The sequence below is a fragment of the Triticum dicoccoides genome, chromosome 5A (assembly GCF_002162155.2).
Source record: "Triticum dicoccoides isolate Atlit2015 ecotype Zavitan chromosome 5A, WEW_v2.0, whole genome shotgun sequence".
In the NCBI taxonomy this organism is placed as follows: Eukaryota; Viridiplantae; Streptophyta; class Magnoliopsida; order Poales; family Poaceae; genus Triticum; species Triticum dicoccoides.
In genome coordinates, this window is record NC_041388.1 from 5,669,736 (window position 1) to 5,689,123 (window position 19,388).

The 19,388-nt window shown below is 44.3% G+C and overlaps 2 protein-coding genes across 2 annotated transcripts in view; both read left to right on the plus strand.

The window, feature by feature from the left end:
- Positions 1 to 686: 686 nt before the first annotated feature.
- Positions 687 to 3,622, plus strand: LOC119298749 (probable 3-beta-hydroxysteroid-Delta(8),Delta(7)-isomerase). Its single transcript, XM_037576038.1, has 4 exons — positions 687 to 936; positions 1,312 to 1,458; positions 1,558 to 1,666; positions 2,945 to 3,622. Exons 1-4 carry the CDS (start codon positions 777 to 779, stop codon positions 3,198 to 3,200), a joined length of 672 nt encoding a protein of 223 aa, XP_037431935.1. The 5' UTR covers positions 687 to 776; the 3' UTR covers positions 3,201 to 3,622.
- Positions 3,623 to 10,798: 7,176 nt separating this feature from the next.
- LOC119297297 (probable periplasmic serine endoprotease DegP-like) overlaps positions 10,799 to 19,388 on the plus strand; it is an 18,484-nt gene continuing 9,894 nt past the window's right edge. The window contains exons 1-4 of the mRNA XM_037575144.1: positions 10,799 to 11,207; positions 12,135 to 12,281; positions 12,376 to 12,530; positions 12,736 to 12,862. Of these exons, the coding sequence (XP_037431041.1) occupies positions 10,985 to 11,207; positions 12,135 to 12,281; positions 12,376 to 12,530; positions 12,736 to 12,862 (652 nt within the window). The 5' untranslated portion in view covers positions 10,799 to 10,984. The remainder of the gene's footprint in view (positions 11,208 to 12,134; positions 12,282 to 12,375; positions 12,531 to 12,735; positions 12,863 to 19,388) is intronic.

Below are 19,388 nucleotides of genomic sequence, written 5' to 3' on the forward strand. Positions count from 1 at the left end.
AGACATAGAGTGTGTGTGTGCGTTTATTGCAGCGAGTGTATGTGAGCATCTGCGTTTTGTAACGTGTTCCGAAAAAAAGGTGTTAGGACAGGAGGACATGAAAGCTGCATAAAATGATAGGGCGAAGTAAGATGCTTCCCCTTCGGGTGTCCTCTGTTGTCTGTTGCCGATTCTGGATGTTATCAAGTGAAGTCGAGTAGCTGCATGCCCAAAAAACGTCGAGACCTCAACAGGAGGGAAAGGTTTACCATGGGCTAATTCACATCGCAGACTCCAAAATACTACGCTAAACCAGCGAAATAAGCCATTGAACAGACTACATGAGCTAATTCATTGCCCGTCTTCAACGCAGCGACCAATCTTCCTGCATCACATCACATCCCAGAGCATGGCGGCATGTGGACGCACCACAAGTCCATGAAAGGGATTCTCGTCATCTAACCCATAGAGAGGACGGGTTTGGGGAACCGGCCGGTAGATGACGCTGATGCCTGCATAGATTAGTCGCCATGTGTACCGGCTGCCACCCCATATTTGACTTTGTAATTTGTATGTACACGTGGTTGGGCATCTATATCCATCATCACATTAGTATATTTGTTCTGGGGGGGCCATCATCATCATCATCATCATCATCATCCGGAGGTTGTGCATTTGATTAACTTGTTAAGGAGGCGAGCTGTTGGGCCTGCAGAACAAGAGGTTACATAGTGCGCAAGCAGAATTCCTCCATCACACAACTCGCTCGCTCTCTTTCTCTCTTGGCCCATCCATCCATGGCGATGGCCGGCCACCCTTACTCGCCAAGTGACCTCGAGCTCCCCGGTTTCGTGCCGCCGCAGCTTTCACCCCTCGAACTCGTGGTGCCCCTCATAGGCACTTCTCTCTTGGTCATCACGGTGATCTGGCTTGTCTCCGGCCAGGTGCTCAATACTGGTAACTACTGCAACCACCAAATCTATCCTTCCATCATGTGTATACATACGATACTTACTTCCTCCGAGTTTATTTTTACTCCCCTATATATTAGGTTTGTCTTGAGTTAAATTTTGTAAAATTTTATTGAAGTCGTATTAAAAATTATCAACAGTTACAATACCAAATCAATATAATGCTCTAAAATTATGTTCCATGATAAATCAAATGATATTGATTTGATAAGGTGAATGTTGGTACTCCTTTCTATAAACTGGATTAAACTATAGAAAGTTTGACTTAAGACAAATCTAACATGTGAAGTAAAGAAGAAACGGAGAGAGTGCTCCATGCAAATTAACACTCCCATCATCTCCTGATCTTCATCTGTTGCAGGAAGATCCGGGAGATTATCCAAGGCCGACCGTTTGCTCATGTGCTGGTGGGCAATCACTGGGTTGACCCACCTAATCATCGAAGCACCCTTGCTCTTCACCCCCAATTACCTTACCAAGGAAAACCCCAGTTTTTTCGATGAAATATGTAAGTTCTGGCTGGTTATATCCTCCCATCGTATCCATCATCTCGAAATTATGTTCTTAATTTTTCGAGTAACTAACTGCATGCATGCTACATCTTCAGGGAAAGAGTACAGCAAAGCCGACTCCAGATATGCCACCCGGGACACCACAACCGGCGCGATCGAAGTCATTGCGGTTTTTCTACAAGGCCCTGCATCACTTCTTGCTGTGTACGTCACCTTATTACATTTTACTACTACTCATTTTCTCTTCACCACACTGTCTATTCCCGGCAAAACAACAAAGATTAAACTTTGCTTGATCTGTTAGTTTCTAGAGCTAGCTCGACGAATTTGTCAGACCACCAGAATGGATCCAATTTTGTTTCTAAGACTTTCTTTGATTTATAGTATAAGAATATCATGAGAATAGGAAAATCACAAAAAGTGAGATGACATGTATCTCAAATGCTATTGAAAAAGAGATGTTATTTGGTTCATATTATATGTTTTTATTGGGTCTAGACTAATGTTTTTCTTCCTTTGAAATACAAAGGATCGTTCTATCATGTACATGAACAATATTCTATTCCTGCAAATCAAAGGGCTTCAAATGAATTTTTTCTACAAATTCCTGTCCGATGAAATTCCTACAAAATTCCTATAAACCAAAAAAGGGCTAAATTCCAAAACATACTTCTCACATGGTTCTTGGTTGCATACACAGTTGAGTCCACCTTTAATGAAAAAACCCAAAAGTAACAAACAAATGACCAGCACACCCTCAAGCATTTAGTTTGCGTAGGCGACACTAATTTACTTACTCCTCCATCAATGCTCATATTGACGCCTAATTACTCCTCTGACATTTTCTTTTACGTATTGCTCCTAACATATGGTGTACATCACTGATTGCCTACTTAACACAATATGGTAAGAGGAGTATTTCTCTTTGCCATAGTTTTCTTATCACTTCTAATCATCTATCGATCCATTGCATTAGATCATAGCATTGGTAAATGTGCTGAAGACTAACAGGTTAAAATTAGGCGTAATATGTACTCGCCATTTATAGATCAACCAATAACCAACATGTGCATACAAAAGAAATCATGTGAGAGATGTCTACATGCAACAATGGTGACCTCACCAAACATGACATCTCATCAAAGGTTCATACATGCATGGGAAAAAGTTCTCCATTATATTATACCATTTATATTCAAAATAATTTTCCAGTACACACTAATAAATAAAATATATAAATTCTGAGTTTTAGTTCATATACTATTAATACAAGTATGCATGTTTCATATAATCAAATAACGGAAATATATTTCAATCGATTCATGCAGCAACGCGTGGAGTACTCTCTAGTTTATAGAAATTTTTAGCACGTCTCTCTAATTTTTCCTACTGTGCTTTATAGATTAGATAGAACGAAACCATTAGTTGCAGCTTTTTATTATTTATTTTACTATCTGCTTACCACAAGTTTGCTTCTTGCAGCTATGCTATTGCTTCCAGAAAGTCCTACAGCTACATTCTACAGTTCAGTGTATCTATGGGCCACATCTACGCAATGCTGGTTTACTACATTACTGCCTACTTAGACGGCATGAACTTCTGCGTCAGTCCATTCTACTTCTGGACATATTTTGTTGGTGCAAACTCCCCATGGGTTGTGATTCCAACGCTGATAGCAATAAGGAGCTGGAAGTTGATAAGCCAAGCATTTCAGTCTTGCAAGGTGAATCAAGACTAAGTAAACCAACTCTTGCCCTCGGCACCAGAATCCTTTGGGCAGTATGACACCTACGCGGATGGGAACCACATTTGCTATTTCTACGCTGGTTGCGGTGACGTGTGTTCCATGATACAATGATTCCTCTATTTCAAACACAATTGCAATTGAAATAATTATTTTTACCTTTTTTAAGAGAGGATGGGTTTACTCACTCCGACGGAGGCCAGGGCGTGTTTGGTTACTGGATCTGTCCGGTGGAAGATGGTAGCGCGGGATTTATTCAACCGGTTTGGATGGCGGTCATGTAATAGGATAGGCGCGTAGTTTACCTATCTCTCTTTACTATGCCAGCCGGTTGTGGCTTTTGGGCCTTGTTTTATTTTGCCTGCTCTGTGTGAACCAGTATCCTTTGTTGCAGCACTTTGCAAGACATTGTTGAACTAATTTATTTATTTATAAATGTGGCCGTATGCATCTATCTGATGCAGAGGCCGGGGAAGCCCCCCTTTTCGAAAAAAAGAGAGGATGGGTCCCTAAGGGCCCGTTGCTTTATTAAATATGAAGCAGTTATGCAAAGAAACTTACATCATGACCCAAAGTGAATTAAAAACTACTCCCTCCGTCCCAAAATAAGTATCTCAACTTTGTACTAGCTCTAGTACAAATCATTAAGTTCAAGACACTTATTTTGGGACGGAGGAAGTACAAACTAGACCCTATCGGTGTGAAGTGGTAGCGGCCAAATCAGTGTTGAGACATGTGCGCCCCTGACAACTGTGGTGGTGGTCTTAAACATAATGGTAGTGCAAAAACATTGGATAATAACTCGTCACATACAACACCATGTGTATCGATTTATGGATGAGGGGAACTCCCAGGAAAATGTTCGAATGTGTGCTTAAAAATATTCACTTTCTATTAAAAAGAATGTTCAATTTGCAATTTGCAAATGTTCAACATGTATCTGGAAAAAAATGTACAACATGTATCTGCAAAATGTTCAACATGTATTTAGAAAATAGAAAACAAAAAAGTAAGAAAAATGAATAGGAACAGATGAAAACAAATAGAGAAAACACACAAGGGAAAACAAAGAAATAAATAAAACTAAAAAAGGAACAATCACATGGAAGGTTCTAAAACTAGTATGTAGAACCTTCCCAAAATCGGTTTATTGGGGTGTCCCATTAAGGAGAGCAACAACCATCCAAAATCACTCTATTGGTCGGTCCATTAAGACCGGCGCACAGTTGGGCGCAAAGGCGAAATGGTGCTACATCTCACAACAAGTGAGATATAGCACCGACGCACAGGCAAGATTATATCTCGGCTTGTAGTGAGCTCTAGCGGAGTGTTCCCCGCCTTGGGTCTTCCAACAAAACTTACGTCTACTCGCGTCCATGCGGCTAGGTGTTGAATCCGCCCACCAAACTAGTTTGTAAAACTGGCTAACATAGTAGATATCTTGTCAACATAAAAAAATTATTGTGGTCTTTCTTGAATAAATTACCCCAGTTCATTGTAGCGGTGCCATGGAGACAGTGGGTTAGATGTCCTTGCAGAGTCCATTATTGGGATCTGATGTGTCAAGTTTGTTTTTGCTAGTTTGATTTTTATGGAGTTGGAATCTTCCACGACATTATGGTGAACTTTTTTGTGGTTTGACAGACTGCACTTTTAGGGGACCATCCCCGGTCTAGGCATGTTCATCGCTCATGACTTCTCATCTTTTTGGATGGGTGACTCAAAAAGGTTTTCTAAAACCTTTATTGGTAATGAAATTCGTGCAGGTGAGTGAGTAGCAATAGCGATGTTCCACTTCAATTGCAGTCTATTTATTGAAGTCTTGTCGGTACTCCATCTAGCAAAGATATATACCACAGAGAAGATGTCTCCAAAACATTCTAGACTCGAAAATCAACATAAACAATTTTTTCGCTTGTAGAGAAGATATTTGAATAAACATGTTAATCTATATGAAAATCAATGTTCACGTGCCTTAAGAAAATATTTCCCATTGCACATAAATTTCGTGGCGCTCCATACTGCATAAAAATTTCTCACGGACTTGGAAAAGTTTTATATGGTTAATAAAAATGTCACCTAGATAGAAAAATATTACAAGAAAAATTTCCCACGCGTATGAAAATAAATGTTCTCAAACATAATTTAAAATATGCATTGAGTTTTTTCAAAGAAATACACGGTTAATAGTTTTCTTTAATATGAAAAGATATTTTTGAAATACATGATGGAAGTTTTTGAAACATGATGAACATCTTTAGTTATGCGACGAACATGTTTCTAAACTTCACTGTGAATATTATTTTCAAATACGTGATGGGTTTTTTAAAATAAGCTAGACAATTTTTTTGATAGACAGTGAACATGTTTTAAATAGACTGTGGCACTATCTAGTTATGATGAACATTCTTCAAAATGTACTGTGAATAATTTTCCTAAATCCATGATAGCCATTTTTAAAATACGTGAATACATTTTGGAAATACAAAAATGAACAGTTTTTGGAAACATGATGTACTTTCTTAAAACACAATGAATATTTTCTAGTACATGATGGACATATTTTCGAAAAGTATGAACATTTTTTTCAATTCAATCAACATCTTCAAATATTCAATTTCATTATTAAAAGTTAAAACACGTTGCACTTTTGAAAATTCAGCGATGAAAAAGGAAGAAAAAGGAAAGCAAAAATAGAAAAGAAAATATGAAAAAAATGATTAAAGGAAATGAAAAACTAAACTAAATTAAAAAACATCAACTCATGTGTTTTTCAATTTGGTTTTGTTTCATTTTTCATTTTATATTTTTCATTTTTTTCTGCTAACAATTTTTTTATCATGAAGGTTTTTTTAAAAAACATTATTATTAACCTATTTTCAAATTTGCGAAGTTTTTCTAAATTTCTGAATTGTTTTCTACATACATAAACATCTTGTCAAATCGATGAAGACTTTTATAATTTATGGGATATTTTTAAATTCACGAACTTTTTCCAAATTAGTTAACATTTTGTAAATCCTAGATCATTTTTTCAAATACATGAACTGTTTTGAAATTCATGAACTTTTTAATAATTTGTGAACAGTTTTTCATATTTATAATTTTTTCCTAATTAATTAACTTTTTAAAGATACATGGTCTTGTTTTAGAAGTATGATTTTTTTAATTCATAAAAAACAGAGATCCAATTTTTCCTCTAAACAAGCAGTTGTTGGTTTTTCTTGAACCCGTAGCCTGAAGGAATAGTGTGTAGGCGATCAGACCGATCATGCAAAACGAGCATGCTACTGGACCATCCCACGCGTGACCACGAGTATACCAATCAGTGTGTAAAGCATTGTAGAGGAATTGTTGGGCGTGAGTTCTAGCTCGCAATCAGCGAGGACCTCCTTTGGAGCATCTAAAAAGACGGTGACGCACAGGAACATCAAGACTCGGCCGGCCCATAATATAAAAAACCGATGTAGAGAACATATTGTTGGGAACGTTTTCTTTCATGCTCGTTTCTAATGTTTTTGTTTCGGGTTTTAGTTAGTAGTAGTATTCCTTCCGTCCCATAATATAAGAGCGTTTTTGACCCTACACTTCGTCCCGTAATATAAGAGCGCTTTTGACACTAGTGGGACAGAGGGAGTAGTTTTTTAGAAACACAGCAAATCAAATTATTTTTAAAGTAACATTTCTGGATGTGAGCATTTTCTTAGATCATTATTCGGAAAACACGAACATTTTCTGAAAAAAAACGGGAATATTTTTTAAACTTCTGTGAATTTTTTTGGCCCGCGCTTGAACCTAGAACACTTTACCTGGGTCTGGGCCGCATTCTCTTTCGGGCCACGCTCGGGACGGGGACGCCACAGTGCCTCGTCTTCTTGCCTGGATCGATCCATCTCAATGCCGGACACCGCAAAAAAAAAAAAAAATCCATCTCAACGACGGCCGGCCGCCGGAGTGTACTTCCGTCTCCTCCGCCCTTGCATTCTCGTCGCGCCATCCCACTCCAACTCACCCCTCCCCGCGCGTCACTTCGGAGTCAGTGAGCAATGGAGGTGGCGACAGCCGGCGGCCATGCGGCGGCACCACGCCGCGCTCCTCCGCCTCGTTGCCGTCCCTCTCGCTGGTGGCCACCGTCCACGCCGCCGCGCTCCGCCTAGGCGCGGTCCTCGAACCCTCTCGCATCCACGCATGCTCTGCCGGCGGCGTCCCGGATTCTTCCCGCAGCGTGTTCGACGAATTGCCCCGCTCTGGCCAGCGCCATGCCCGCGCACGGGCGGTGCCGGCAGGTGCTCTGCCTGTTCCGTGGCGGGGAAGGGGAGATGGACGACAAGGCCGCGTGCGCGAGGACTGGGATGGTGGGCGAAGGGATGCAAGTGTTCGCAAGGAAGGGTGAGGAGGCCGTCGCTACAGCGCTATACGTGCATGGTGGAGATGCTGGGAAGGGCCTGGGAGGTCGATGAGGCAGAGGGGAAGGGCCGAATCCCGGAGGTCGACGAGGCCGAGTGCGGATGGAGGCGCGTCCGGTGCTGCTCGCCGCATGCCGGGCGCATGGCCGTGTCGATGTGGCAATGCATGCATTTTGGCCAAATGGTAATGCAGCACAACATAAGCCCCCTGGCTAGGGGAGATCTGAAATTTGTACAACATGATCCTTGTTTACCTACATACATGGGTCTGCCCTTCGGCAATCTGATTGTCCGGTTTGTCGTTGCCCCATTACTCTTCTGGTACCTTCTGAATTGTTGCTTCCCTGCTGTTTGTCTGGTTTGTCGTCGCCCCATTACTCTGTTGGCATGGGCAATCTGATTGTCCCGTTTGTCGTCGCCCCATCGCTCTGTTGGCATGGGCAATCTGATTGTCCGGTTTGTTGTCGCCCCATTGTGAACTGAATTGAAGCCTTGGTGGAAGCCTGGAGCTATTCACAGTACAATCGGAATTTGGATTACATCACTGGTAAAGCCCTAAGAGCCCTTGGTTTCTTGGCCTTTTTTCTTGTCATGTTTAGATTGTTGGCCTATCTTCCAATGAAATGCCAATTACCTCTGAAAATATAACTAAGCATACAGAGTTGTACCTTTTTACATTTTTCTCATGAATTCCTTTGTATTGATCTAGATCAGTCTATAGTAGCAGTTCTATTATCTCCACATACTTGTGCAGTACAATGTCCTCAACGTTGCAACAATGACCCTTTGAATCTGTTTAGACACAATTCCAGTGAATGAGACTGAAATGTCTAGCAGACGGTACAATTGAACTTATAGTTGATGATATACTGTAGTCGCACCTAACTAGTTGGTTGAAATACATTATCAGAGATATTCTTGGTAAACTGGCTTCTGCAACATTCTTTGAGTTAGAGATATTTTATTTTTCCACAGGTACATATATTGAAAGACTTCAGTGTAAAAATAACTGTTCCATCCAGCTTGGAAAATTTGCACCCCTCCACGTAGTCTACTGAATTAATAGATGTTCAAGTACATGCAACCCACATCATGCTGCCAAGTAACTAGTTCCCTATTTGGGACCAGGCCTGCTTGGCAATCGCTAGAAATAGACAGAACAAAAATGGACTAAGGAATCCATGGCCACTCTTGTCTAGGAACTCTAAAGGCTTCAGCGTCTGAAGTATTGCAGTTAGGACTTAAAGAGTTAACTACAAATTCCTTCTAAGATCTTAAGCTCCAACTTCATGTGGGCTTATTAATTTCTTGCCAGCAGCTTACATTTTCCTTTCATCTCTTTAAGCTTTCCATTAGAGCTGAGATGGTCAGAAGACAGGCTCTTTTCCTAGTGACTCTGAGTTGCAGCAACCGCTTCAAAATTCCAGGTTTCTTTGTCCTGCTTCTCACGAGTACTGAGAACATGTGATTATCAACTTATCAGTATAAAACTACTTTTCTAAGTCTCAATGATGGCGTGTCAGTAAATTTAGAACAATCTTAATTACTTGTTGCCCTGATCTGTTGAAATACAAAAGCATGCTGTGTTTTCCATGGTTTACTGATGGTTGCCATGGTCTGAAATGAAAATGTACCCAAACTTGCGAGTCCCAGTTTGAGATCCCTGGACTTTGTCAAACTGTTCTTTGTTATACCCTGCTCCAGTCATTTGCTACTACAGATTCATGCTGGATGTGAATCGCAAGCTAAACATGCTCTTCTTGTATAAATTTGTCTTACGGTTGTTCTGTTTCTCATCTCATGCAAAAGGTAAATGCTTTGACAAAACATGTTTCATGATGCAGTTAGGAATGGATTGCAGTTTAGATGGCCCTGATGGAGCGAATTCCGAGTTAGCCAAACCGGAGAAGCAAAGCACTGGCCGTCTGGCCGTGCACTTGTATCCGTGTTTTCTCTTCCCTGACCTATCACCAACGGTTCACATGGATGTGAACAGTGAAGTGAAGTGTCCGGTGTATCCTCGACGAGGGTTGTGGCTGTGCTGTATGATATGTTGGTCACTTCATCTGTTGTTCGCAGTCTCTAAGGGCAGCTCGCATTCGTGCCTTCCTGTTTGTGTGATTGTGTCACAACCTCTTCCTGGTAATGTGGGTAATGTAATCATGGTTTAGTTTTGCCCGAAAGGCGTTGGAACTCCACTGCATGCCTAGTGTTGAATTATTTTTTTGTCGGAATGCGTGCCGTTGATTTGGCTCACAAGTTTGTCCAAACTCAACGCTCAAGAGTTGTCATCAAAGCGCTTTTTCTTCTTCAGGGACAATTACATTAGTACCTGAATTGAGATATTTATATGAATCATTACTGGCAAGTTAATATAAATAGCAGTAGTTTAATATTATTATGCAAGAATTTCATGTACACAAGACTCAAACTTATAGGTATGCAGTGCAAATACGGTGCCTGTATTACCTGCTGATGAATGCCCTTGTACAACGGCGCACCAGGATGGAGGAGTGCATTAAGAAAAAGAGATCAAGAAGAAGGAAGATGATCTGCTGTGACTTTTGCTTTATCGCTTTTGATCGAGATACCTCCCGCGTGAGGTTGCTGTGGAGCATGTTGCTCTGATGTGAGCAGTGGTCTTTTGTTAAAACTGTGAGTTAGATATTGGGGTCCTGGATTTATAGTGTCGTCGGGTTTTCGCCCCATGGTGAGTAATCTCGATGGCGAGTGCTCATGGTGGGTTTCCCGGCGATGCTTGAACCCGCTTTCCTCTTTCCCGTCCTATTTGCTGAACTTGGTTGTATTTCCGTTATGTTCAAGTAATGGAAAGGGGATTCGCCCGGTTCAAAAAAAAAAGAATGCCCTTGTACAACGGTCAAGCAGTGAACTGGGTGCTATTGATATTCAAAGATACATGCAGCTAGCTTGTGAAGAGCTGTTGCATGGTGTGAACTTAAGAATCCATATGGGTAGGTACGCATGCATCGTACGTACGTACGTACTCCCTGGCAAGAGTTACGGCGGTTCGTTCCACTCTCCCGCACCCTTCGCTGGTACCACTTGTAGAAATGGCGGGATGCAGCAAACCCTAGTAGGCGGCGCACGCCCCGTACGCCGGCGTACGACGCGATCGATACTCCTTCCGCCGAGAGATACACGCAGGCGTACGAGCTAGCTGCCGGATGTTGGCGCCTTTGCCACCGCATGTACACAAAAAATTAGCAGGAAACCCCCGTGTACGGTCAGATCGACCCCAACGTACGGCTTAGGGTTAACCCCAACGGCGAACACGAAGCAGTCGGCAGCAGCGGGGCGATTGCAAGAGGGTCGACGGGTCGACGGTTGATTCCCATCGATCGGAGAAAGAAGATGGGCGCGGGTGTGGAGAGATCCAGCAACAAAAGAACCATGGCGGCCGATCCGACCAGCCGAGACGATCCCTTGCCGGAGAAGAAGAAGAAGGTGGTGGATCTGGGGAGCGACAGTGACGAGGACTTGCCTAATCCGTCACAATGGGCGGGGGTTAATCCCGATTCCTTCGGCGATGACTACTTGGCCAAGATGGAAAAGGCTAGACTCGACGAAGAATCAGGTATGAATATGATCGCACGATTCCCGACCACCATCCAATTTGTCATCAGTTTACTACTCTAGCGTTGGCGCCCGCTAGCTGGCGGCGGGGTTGCAGGCGTCGCGCCGCGAGCTCTGGTGCGGCGTGGCTCCCCGGCGGCGTCTGGAAGCGGATTCGGGGCTGCCCTTGGGGATCTGGTGTGGGGAAGGGATGGCTTGTGGCGGGAGGCGGGCTGGTGGTGCGTGGTGTTGAGGCCGGGGGTCGCGACGAGGGCGTCGGTGGCCGGCCTGATTGAGCAGCTCCGGAACTTTGGTTTTATGATCTTGGGCTGGGAGAAATCCCTGCTTCATGACGCTGAGGCTAGCATGGCAACGTCCATGGACTCCCTCCCTCGTGCTCAAGGGAAACCCTTGGTTCGGCCTTCGGACCAGGCGGCGGCGACCTGGAATTCCGTCGTTCCCTCCTTGGTGCTCGAGGAGTCCCGGTGGCATGGCTCTTATCGGTGTCGGCTACTACTTTGGGCGTGGGCCTCCGAGGCGCAATTAATGTACACCATCACCGGAGCTCTCTCGATGATGACTCCTGTAGGTTTGCCCAGGCCCTACCGTCCACTTTACTGACTTCCACTTGGCGTAGTGGGTGGGGTACGTTGGTCTGTGTTGTCCTTGAGTCTTGGCATTGTTGTAGAGGTCTCTGACGTCGATCATGACATGCCTAGGTGGAGCATGTATTGTAGTTCCTGTGATGGGTGCGTTTGGTGGATATGGATTCTAATCCTTGTGATTGGCATTGTAATGGCCGAAAGGCGTTGTATGTATCCGGCTTCTTTGCCGCTTCTTCCTCAATATATGATACGCATGCTTATGCGCATTGTAAAAAAAAGTAATAACGCAACTGTTCAATTAATTACCCTCGATATATATATTTATGTTCTACTTCTGCCTGTAGCTCCCCGCCCTGTGAAAATTTCTACGCTCGACTACTACAAACCTGCCACCAGGTTTCACACCATCGAGCTTTTCCCCGTCTTTCGATCCGGAAGCAAGGCTGTGCTCCTCGCTGCGAAATTTCTTCTAGGGATTTCATCCTCTCGCGGTACTTTTATATGTATCCTTGTACACTCTATGATTTGGATTAGTTGATCCGTCGTCGCGCAACTTAACATATATATTGTGTTTGAATCACACAGATGGTGAACCGCTAAGAAGGTGCTCTGGCTTCTGGGTCGATTGGGACGAGGAGAAGAAAACTGGCCTTGTTTTGACAACTGCACGGCTGATTCGCACAAAGGATGCTCCTTATAGTGTCTGGTCAGGCGGTGAAGAGTATGCTACAGATGCTGATGTGAGTCAATGTGCTTTTTCTATTAATTTCTATATATGCATGTACTATCTTTTACAGCTGGTTCCATCTAAAAAAATGATAATCTTGTATTGCAATTCACATGTTTTTTGTGTGTGCTATTGGCCTTTTCTAATAACGAAATGGAAACAAAACACACCTTCGCTTACCAAAAGTCGTATATAATCTGTTCTGCAACCATTTTTAGGTCACTGTTCATTTGCTAAATGGCACCAGTGCAAAGGGCCAGCTGGTCTATCTCCAGCCCCACTACGATCTCGCTTTCCTGGGTGTTCAGGTGGATCAACCAATCAACTTACCATCTTTGAACACTGGTAGAAAAAGGGCCTACAGTCCCGGTTCGTAAGGGCCTTTAGTCCCGGTTTCTGAACCGGGACTAAAGTGTCGGTACTAATACCTCCCCCCTTTAGTCCCGGTTCAATCCAGAACCGGGACTAAAGCCCCTCCACGTGGGCAGTGCGCAGAGCCCAGTCAGGAGACCCTTTGGTCCCGGTTGGTGGCACCAACCGGGATCAATAGGCATCCACGCGTCAGCTTTTCTGTGGCTGGGGTTTTTGTTCTTTTTTTTGAAAGGGGCGGGGGGTTGGGGGTTTTGGGGGGTTAATTTAGGTGTTTCATATATTGTGTTAGCTAGCTATAATTAATATAGAGAAGTGTCCTCTCTTATGTCCGTGCTTGGTTGACGCTACGTACTATACATACGTATAGAGAGGATTAGACACGCTGGCTAGCTAGTAAAGCAAACGAAGGAAACAGAAGATCGTCATGAACATATATGCATACAGAGAGAAGTGATATCGACCACCTCTCCTTCTCCGAGAGATTGGTCGAACAACAAGTTCTCGTATATCTATCTGACACTACCGGCTACATATATACAATAATTATCTCTTACAAATATAATCTCCTAAATTACGGACTCAGGGTTGACATATAGTTCTCTGTCTTCAGGGATCACGTGGTCAAGAAAGAATGCCGCCAATTCCTCTTAAATTGCTCGCATGCGAGCTGGTGCTAGGAGTTCATCCCGCTTCCGAAACATCTAATTTGAAGAAGGGGGTCAATACATATATATATGAATGAATGAAACTCAACACAAATGATGGTAATAAAATAAAATTGTGAATGTTGTTATTTACGTACTTCATATTGTTCGTTAGAGTACCCGCCCCGCTCACACGTCGTGTGCGCGGATGGACTCGCAGATGTAGTATCCACAGAAATCATTCCCTTGTTCCTGCCACAACCACTTTACAAGAAATAGAGGTCAATCAAACTGATGAGCAAGAATGCTAAATGGTATTGATGAAACTAGCGCTTGAATCACTAGGAGATGCGCGGAACATGCTACTATAGTACTTACTTTCGGGTGTCTAAATTCCAGCTCCTTCGGCAGTCCCGGAACTTTTTTGGTGAATTTTCTCCAAACCCTGCCGGACAAAGAAAACAATTACTTGATATCAGGAAATGAACAAAGTTTCTGATATGGTGGATAATGATCGATTTAACTTACTTCTTGAGGATTTCAGTCATGTCTGCATAGTCCTGGGGATCTTTTCGTCTTGAGTCTAAGACGGTTACTAGTCCCTGCTCAAGCTTAATCTCTAGGAGAATATAGTGGAAACTGCACACGCATGCATAACTCATGAATTACATTGCTATAACCTCGACTAATATATAAGGGAAACCGAATACGCACAAGACAGTAACACTCACTTGAAGTTGTAAGGAAAGAGTATTATATCTTTGTTTTGATTTATTACGAATGATTGTAGCAAGTTGGCCTCGATAGCTGCGGCATGAAGTTTAACCTTAGTTGCATCTATGAGATATGTGTTAATGAACCCAATATCACTGACTTGTCTTTTCTTCAATTCGACGATCTTCAATCTGCATAATATAGTGAGGATGATTATAAATACATGCAATGAAAGAGCTAAGCTATATAGAGAAACTTAATGACAGAAGTAGTACTACTTACAGACAGTAGCAGGCGACCGTTGTTTTATCGAGGGCCAATTGATTGAAAAACTGATAGAACTCCTCAAATGGAACAGGCAACAGATCAATTCCAACGAGGTCATGCTCCTTTTTAACTTTCACATACAAAGTACTCCTCCCCCCAGAGTCTCTGCAGATTTTCAAGTACCAATCATGCAATCTTCGCATCATCGTTGATAGAGATCTTTCATCTTTGACGAGAGGCTTCCCGTACTCGTATCTTTGCATCTGCATGTCCATGGGTTCATAATGTACTTCGTCGGGCAGGTAATCTGCAAGATTGCTATAAACGGGCACCATCCTCGGATCATTAGCGACGTTGTGGCTAGGCACCTTGAGCGGGGGGCATGATTGCTTCGCTTGTTTGCCGAGCTGGGCAATTTGTTTCCCAGCTCGTCGTTCTTTCAGCCTTTGATCACTGACAGTACTTCCCGACCACTCCGCTTCGGCAAATTCCTTTCCAATAATGCGGTCATAGTTTCCTTTCGGCGGATCAGACTTCGGTGGTTTTGTCAGGGCAGCCAGAGTGCGCTTCACTTTTACCCGATCTACCTTCTCCTCCGGAGGTGGATGTTTCTTTGCTTTCACCCCTTCAAAGAATTTCCTCACTTCTTCTCGCGCGATCTCGACGTTCTCCTCCTGGGTCCTCTCGTATGTTAACTTCTCTGGAGTCTTCAGAGAAGGACCGAATCTGTATGTCCTCCCGCCTCTGGTTGTACTGCTAGACGCCGACCAAGCAGACGAAGCAGTTGTCTTCTTTACTTGCTTAAGAGGCGGAGGAGAAGGACTACGACCCGCTGGAGCAGCTGGAGCGGCGGCAGGTCTCTTCCGCCCTTGCTGACGAGGCGGAGAAGGAGGAGGCTGGCTGCTCGGGCGTGTCAGCGCAGGCGAAGAAGGAGGCGGAGTGCCGCCACGCGCCGGAGAAGGAGCCGGCCGAGGGCCCTGATCGTCACTCGCCGGAGGAGGAGGCGGTGGAGGAGGCGGAGTACCCTGACTTGCCAGAGGAGGAGGAGGCGGAGGCGTCCAGTTCGGAAGGTTGATGAGGTCCTTCCGCCATAGGCATGGAGTCTTCAGAGCAGACCCCAGCCGAGTCTCCCCTTCACCGGTAGGGTGGTCAAGCTGGAGGTCCTCAAATCCCTCCGTTATCTCATCCACCATCACCCTAGCATATCCTTCTGGAATCGGCCGGCAGTGAAAAGTTGCGTCGGGTTCAGTAGGATAAACAGAGCCAACAGCCGCCTTGATCTTCAAATTCATCCATTGCGTCATAAGGTGGCAATTTTGAGACTCCGTTATAGCATCCACAGGATAGCTGGCAGGAGCCGTCAAGGCATGCTCCGGCTGAAGCAGCTCGGTGGAAGCCACGCTGCTTCTGCGCTGAGATGGCGGGGTGGCTTCGGGGGAGGCTTCGGCAGTACGTTTGCTGCGATTTGCTTCTCGTTCCTCTATCGCTTGTACCCTTGCGTGCAGCGCCTGCAGTTCGGTCTGCTGCACTTTTTTCCTCCTCTCATGGGATTTGTAACCGCCTGCGTTCGGAAACCCAACCTTCCACGGAACGGAGCCTTGCGTGCCTCGTGTCCGTCCAGGGTGCTCAGGATTCCCGAGGGCCATTGTGAGCTCGTCGTGCTCTCTGTCTGGAAAGAACGTCCCTTCCTGCGCTGCTTCGATATACTGCTTAAGCTTACTGACTGGTATGTCCATTTGTTCGTTCGTCCAAATGCACTTCCCTGTTTCAGGGTCCAAGGTTCCGCCAGCCCCGAAGAACCAAGTCCGGCAACGGTCTGGCCAGTTATTTGTCTCTGGTTCGATCCCTTTATGAACCAGATCATTCTCAACCTTGGACCACTTAGGCCGGGCTACGAGGTAGCCACCTAACCCCGTGCGATGGTGAAGCTTCTTCTTTGCAGCATTTTGCTTGTTTGTCGCCGACATCTTCTGACTCTTTTCCGATGTCTTGTAGGCCACAAATGCGGGCCAGTGATCTCTGATCTTCTCATATCTGCCCTTGAATTCTGGTGTCTCTTTTTTATCGACAAACCTATTCAGCTCTTTCTTCCACCTCCTGAATAGATCTGCCATCCTCTTCAGAGCAAAAGACTTGATTAATTTCTCTTTAATTGGGTTCTCTGGATTACCCTCTGGCGGTAGGGTGAAATTTGACTTCAGCTCAGTCCAAAGATCATTTTTCTGCATATCATTGACATAAGACACCTCAGGGTCTTCTGTAGCCGGCTTAAACCATTGCTGGATGCTTATCGGGATCTTGTCCCTAACCAGAACCCCGCACTGAGCAACAAATGTGCTCTTTGTCCGGAGGGGTTCAATAGGTTGGCCGTCGGGCGCGATTGCTGTGATCTCAAGCTTTTCATCCGAGCTCAACTTTTTCTTCGGGCCTCGTCTCTTTACCGAAGTTGTGCTCGATCCGGAGGGCTAGAAAAAAGAACAAAGACTTAATTAATATGTGTACATACCAAAACAATGAATGCATCAATCAGCTAGTCAGCATAGGCTTAACTAATATATATACCTGGCCGGACTCGGTTCGGTCACCGGAGCCATCATCACGGTCTCCTTCTTGCACCGGCATTGGGTCACCGGAGCCGTCCTCATGTTCTTCTTCTTGCACCGGCATTAGGTCACGGTAGCCAGCTTGTTCACCCTCTCCTTCCAGACCATCGGTTTCGTTGAGATAGTACAAGACGACATCACTTCCTTGTGCGATTATCTCCCTCAACAACGATTCTTTTGTTGCTTCGTCTAGGCCGGTGTCCATAGTTTCTACAAATATTTACAACATGGCAATTATTATTCAAACATGACAGATGGATATATTAGTGCCAAATGTAGAACTAGCTACCTAATCATAGTAAGCTATTGGGAGGGGGCATATATCGACAACGACGACACTACATCTATGTCCCTCGACGACCCTCGTTCCCGATAAAAAAAAGAGGAAGAAGAAAAAAAAAGAGGAGAAGAAAGAATAGAGGAGAAGAACTCCTCTATTCTTTCTTCTCCTCTTTTTTCTTCTTCTTCCTCTTCTTTTTTTATCCTCTTCTTCCTCTCATGTTCGAGAGGATCGCCGAGGGGTCGGGAGGTTGCCTAGTGTCAAAGGATTCAACAAAACCATGTCTTCATCATTAGGCGAAAGTAACATGTGCATGATGGTAGGAAGCTCTTCAAAGTTGTTCTGGAACGGAGTCCCAGATAGGATAATTCGCTTTTTGGTACAAAGTTCAGAAAGAGCCTTCCGAATATTGCTATTTGGAAGGCCTTTGCTGAATTCGTACCAAAAGACAAATTATTCTATCCGGGACTCCATTCCAGAACAACTTTGCAGAACTTCGTACCAACATGCCCTGGTTACTTCCGGCTAATGATGAAGGCATGGATTTCTTCAATACTTTGACACTAGGAAACCTCTCTCGACCCCTCGGTGATCCTCGACCCCTCAAACCCTCGACGACCCTGGAACCCTCGACCCCTAGACGACCCTCTTCTTCCTCTCATGTTCGAGAGGATCGCCGAGGGATCGGGAGGTTGCCTAGTGTCAAAGGAAACCCTAAATAGCTAGCAAGTATCGTGGGTGTGAGATACATGTGGCCTTCGGTGTCGGACACTACATCCACGTCCCACAAGTGACGTGGGCGTCGAAGCCCGCGCCACTTGTGGGATGTAGATGTAGTGTCCGACACCGACGGTACATGTATCTCACACCGATGATACTTTCTATTTAGGGTTTCTCCTCTACCGCTCGGCGACCCTCTCGACGACCCTCGTTCCCGATAAAATAAAGAGGAAGAAGAAGAAGAAAAAAGAAGAGAAGAAAGAATAGAGGAGAAGACTTCCTCTTCTTCCTCTCCTCTTCTTCCCCTTCTTCCTCGCCTCTCTCATGAATGTCCGGCGTTCTCGACCCCCCTCCCCCCCCACGTGTCGAAGAAAAAAAAGAAGAAAAAAAAGAGGAGAAGAAGAAAGGAATAGAGGAGAAGAAGAGAAAAATAGAATATATTCTATTTTTCTCTTCTTCTCCTCTATTCCTTTCTTCTTCTCCTCTTCTTTTTCTTCTTTTTTCTTCTTCTTATTTATTTCTCCTCGTCTTCCTCTCCCCTCTCGGCGACCCTAGACCCCCTCTCGACCCTCGACCCCTAGGCGACCGTCGACCCCTCTCTTTTTTTTCTTCCTCTTCTATTTTATCCTCTTCTTCCTCTACCGCTCGGCGACCCTCGACGACCCTCGTTCCCAATAAAAAAAAGAGGAAGAAGAAGAAAAAAAAGAGGAGAAGAAAGAATAGAGGAGATCTTCTCCTCTATTCTTTCTTCTCCTCTTTTTTCTTTTCTTATTCCTCTTCTTTTTTATCCTCTTCTTCCTCTCATTATATTTTCTATGAATGTTCTATATACATACATCCATCGATATCATTCCATACATACATATACATCTACATTATATATGAACAAAAAAATATCAAAATTCATCATACATACATCTACAGTATATATGAACAGTATATATGAACAAAAAAATATCAAAATTCATCATACATACATCTACAGTATATATGAACAGTATATATGAACAAAAAAATATCAGAATTCATCATCATACATACATCTACAGTATATATATATGAACAAATATCAAAATTCCTCATACATACATACATACATCTGCAAATTCAGGAGCAGGGAAGGAAGGAAGGGGAGAGGAGGCGGTAGCTACCTCTCACGGAGGGATCGGGGAGGAGACGCGGGCGGCCGGCGTCGGGGGCGACAGCGACGAGGACGGGCTCGGGGTCGGCGAGGGCGAGGGCGACGGCGGGGCGCGCTCGGCGGCGGCGGA

Excerpts from the sequence above, each read along its gene's own strand:
- LOC119298749 (XM_037576038.1), top strand. The coding sequence starts at position 777 with ATGGCGATGGCCGGCCACCCTTACTCGCCAAGTGACCTCGAGCTCCCC. Across the intron at positions 937-1,311 it reads CGGCCAGGTGCTCAATACTG|GAAGATCCGGGAGATTATCC; the intron begins GTAACTACTGCA and ends CATCTGTTGCAG. Across the intron at positions 1,459-1,557 it reads CAGTTTTTTCGATGAAATAT|GGAAAGAGTACAGCAAAGCC; the intron begins GTAAGTTCTGGC and ends CTACATCTTCAG.